General features: G+C 60.6%; 1 protein-coding gene across 1 annotated transcript in view; it reads right to left on the reverse strand.

Moving 5' to 3' along the window:
- Positions 1 to 2062: 2062 nt before the first annotated feature.
- LOC103920517 (small conductance calcium-activated potassium channel protein 3) overlaps positions 2063 to 3520 on the reverse strand; it is an 8798-nt gene continuing 7340 nt past the window's right edge. The window contains exons 4-6 of the mRNA XM_009328263.1: positions 3135 to 3262; positions 2875 to 2944; positions 2063 to 2359 (exon numbers count right to left, since the gene is read on the reverse strand). Coding sequence (XP_009326538.1) covers positions 2063 to 2359; positions 2875 to 2944; positions 3135 to 3262 — 495 coding nt within the window. The remainder of the gene's footprint in view (positions 2360 to 2874; positions 2945 to 3134; positions 3263 to 3520) is intronic.

Consider the following 3520-nt stretch of genomic DNA (forward strand, 5'->3'; position numbering starts at 1 on the left):
CCAAGGCAGCACCGCTCTCCCAGCCATCCGGCCCACCCTACAATTACACTAATGACAAAAGCTTGGAAGAGGGGAAGAGCAGCTCTTTCCCAGAAGCCGAGTATCTCCTGCCGGCCGAGGACCAGAAGAGGCTGGCAGCGATCGCCGTGGGCCTCCTCTCCTCCCTGAATGCGACAGGAACAACCACAGCTCACTACCCTGCTACCAACGGGCTCAATGCAACCCCCTCTGCAGCACCAGGAGCTCATTTCGCAGCACTCCCACTGTCGCCTTGCAGCCTTCCTCCTCCTCCTCCTCCTCCTCCTGCCACTGGATGGGGCCGGCAGGGGGGAGCATTCCTTGCTAACTAGTGCTTGTTTTCTATGTAACTTTAATTGCAGGGCACAAGGAGCAAACCACCTACCACCGGCAGCAAGTGGAGTTTTGCACAGAAATTCCTCGGCATCGGGCTGATATGTCCCTGCCTACGTGCGCATGAAATCCAGCGTTATTTATGGAAGGTAAAGAGTTACAAAGGAGAAGATTACAGGCTGAGTATACCTGGAGTAACACAGTGACTTTGATTACAATTACTGACACTGCTGGGTGAGGTGTAATTAATATCGCAGAGTAATTACATGGTTACTTCATCTGTTTAAAAATATATAAATAGCCTCTGCTGAGTTTTCATTGAAAGCAGCAAACACCAGCCCCAAAGCCGGAGCCCGGCAGCAGCAGGCAGGGCTCCACGCAAGGACTCGGCAGAGCCAAAACAGGACCCCGGGACAGAACTGGGGAGGAAAAAGAGGGAAATGGTGAAAGCAGAACAGAAAATGGCTGGTTCCAGAAGTAGCCAGGTGATGCCCAAGGGTACCTCAGGAAGCTGAACGCCAGCAAAAAGGAAAAATAAAGCATGAGGGGCTGCACTTCGGCAGGCACAGGCGGTGGCTAATGCCAAGCACCGCGCCATTGCCGAGACGGGGCCGGGCAGTGCTGCCGATCCCCACCAAACCCAGCAGAAGCATTACGAAGGCGACGGGCTTTGTTTTAAACAGATGAAGCGCCTGCCCCCGCTACTGCACCACTTGCCAGCGAGCCCCCACTTGACCCCGGCAGATTCAGCGCTGCTGGCTGGGCTCGAGCGTGGACGTTCCTGGTGAGAGCGGAGGCAGTCGTAGCTGATGGGGTTTTTCATCCGGCAGTTCTGAGGCCGCCGCAAAGAGCCCAGTGGCTTCCCAAAATGCTAGGGGGGGGCTCCTGGGCGGGCAGCGATGTGAGCACCTGGAGACTGCCCCAGTGCCTGGGCTGGCCTGCCAGCCCCGTCATCAGCCCATCGCCGCATCGGCTGGGGGCGGCCCCGCGCGGCGCCCACGCTTTAGGCACTGCTTTCCTGGCTCCGGCGCATGTCTCCAGGCAGAATACGACACCGAGGACCAGAAAGAAGAAGCGTCCCTTGTTCTGCCTAGGCAGAAAACCCTCCCGGCTCTGGAGAACCCCCCCAGGCAGGTTATGGCCAGACACTGTCACCCACCCGGCAATGCAAGGCAGGGGTTCGTGTGGGTCCCAGTAAGGAGACGGGATGGAGCGTGGGCAGCATAGGTCAGAGCCTGTGCAAGAAACCACCACGTTGGCATCTGCCCGGTGGGGCTTTGCGATGGTGAGGAGGGCAGGGGGCAAGAGGAACGCCCCAGACCCTGGCGGGGTCCACGCAGGGGAGGAAAACTCTCCCTCTGGTGTTTCCGTTGCTTCAGTGCTTCTGACTTGTTGTTTTGTTTTGTTTTCAAATGTGAAGACCTGAGATTGAGCGTGGGTTTTTCCAGACGCCACCGGACGCCGCGGCGCAGGCTCGCCAGAGGCGTAGCCTCCCATCCCCTTCCTTCACCACGTGTAGAGGCACCTGAACGGGGATGCGATTCCCAATACCAAGGCGTTGGCAAAGCTCCGAGCATCGCTCGGCACTGCTGGTCCTACCGGCTCCGGCCGAAGGGTCCTGCGGTGGTTCGAGGACCAGAAAGTCCATGGAGACCTCGGGACCTGCGCGGAAACGCTTCCCCTGTCCGTGGAGGGGGCTGAGGACTGCGTTTTAGCAGCTGCTTGAGCTTGTGTAAGGGGTGGGGAAGGAGGTGGAGCTGACCCCGATGGGGCTCTCGGAGAGAGGAGTTTGGGGGGTGCCCACCGGCACGCCGACCCCCCGTGCCTCCAGGACAGCGGCGAGCAGGCGCTGCTGCTGCTGGCGCAGCATGTCGGCCATCAGCAGGGGCAGGGAGTTGAAGCTGGCGCTGAGCTGCTCCAGCTTGGACTCCAGGCTGCCGATCTGCTTCTCCAGGTCCTCGCTGCGGTCGTTGAGCTCGGTGATGAGGTCGTACATCACGTTCTGCATCTATGGGGAGGGGACAGTGGAGGGATTAGTGCCATGGCTGGAGGGGCTAGCACCACCGCCGCTGGCAGCGCCCAGCCCTTTAACCCCTTCCTGCGAGCAAAGCCCCAAGAGCTGCCCCATGTCAGCCCGCTCTGGGAGCTCGCAGGGCACCGTGACCGCAGCTTGGCTCGCCCCAGGACACTAAAATGAGGAAACCCTGCCCCCGTGCAGGCAGAGGGGAAAGGGGCAGCCGGCCCCATGCTGCCAAGCAGTGGTACCCCCCGGCTGGGGCTGCATAAGGGCGTGCAGGGAGCAAAGACCTTTCCTGGAAGCAGAGTGACCCCCCACCAGTCCCTGGCTTGTGTCTGTGTTTCTCCTCCTGCCTTGCAAGGGCAGCCATCCCACGGCAGCTATTTCCAGCTGACATCTACCGAGCCGAAGCATTTTGCGGTCAGTCAGGTCCGCTTTAGTTTTCCCAAGTGAAGAGAAACACTCGGGCAGCCTGGCCGAGCCAAGAGGTCGCTGCAGGGACTTGCCTTTGAGAGGTCGACCAGGGTGTTGGCTTGGTCGCTCAGCTTCCTCTGCTCCATCTTCACGCTCCGCAACCTGGGGAGGAGGAAAGAGCAACACAGCTGCACCCCCTCCCCAATTGCAAACCACAGCCGGAGTACCTGCCCACATCCAGGGCAACGGGAAATTGTCCCCACACCCCTGCCGGGGGCTGGGCCACGATTCCCCCCGGGACTGGGGCTCAGCATCCCCCCTCAGCCCTCCCACCCAGCGCACAGCCCCTTACTGGTGAATGGCTTGTAGGAACTTCCTCTGATGCTTCCTGACTTTGGCATGGTCGATCTTCTTCAGCAGCTTGGTGTGCTTATAGATGAGCCATGTTTCCCGCAGGACGTTGGCTGCCGCGTTCTTGATCTGCAAGAGGGAAGTTGGCCGCAGGTCACTGGCCCCAGCTGCGCCAGCGCACAGGATGTGGGATTTCATGGAGACACCGGTCTGGCTCTGCCGTGAGCCGCCGGTTCGTGAGCCGGTGCTGCAAGAGCACTTGACTTGCCCCAGCTGGAGCGAGGCGCTCGGCTCCACGCCCGCACGGTCTCCTGCGCCTTTGCAAGGGATCACGGGCAGCTCGGACAGGAGCAAGGGCAGGCAGAGCTGCCCGCGCCGAGTGGCGGG

This window comes from Pygoscelis adeliae, unplaced genomic scaffold (assembly GCF_000699105.1).
Source record: "Pygoscelis adeliae isolate BGI_AS28 unplaced genomic scaffold, ASM69910v1 Scaffold867, whole genome shotgun sequence".
In the NCBI taxonomy this organism is placed as follows: domain Eukaryota; kingdom Metazoa; phylum Chordata; class Aves; order Sphenisciformes; family Spheniscidae; genus Pygoscelis; species Pygoscelis adeliae.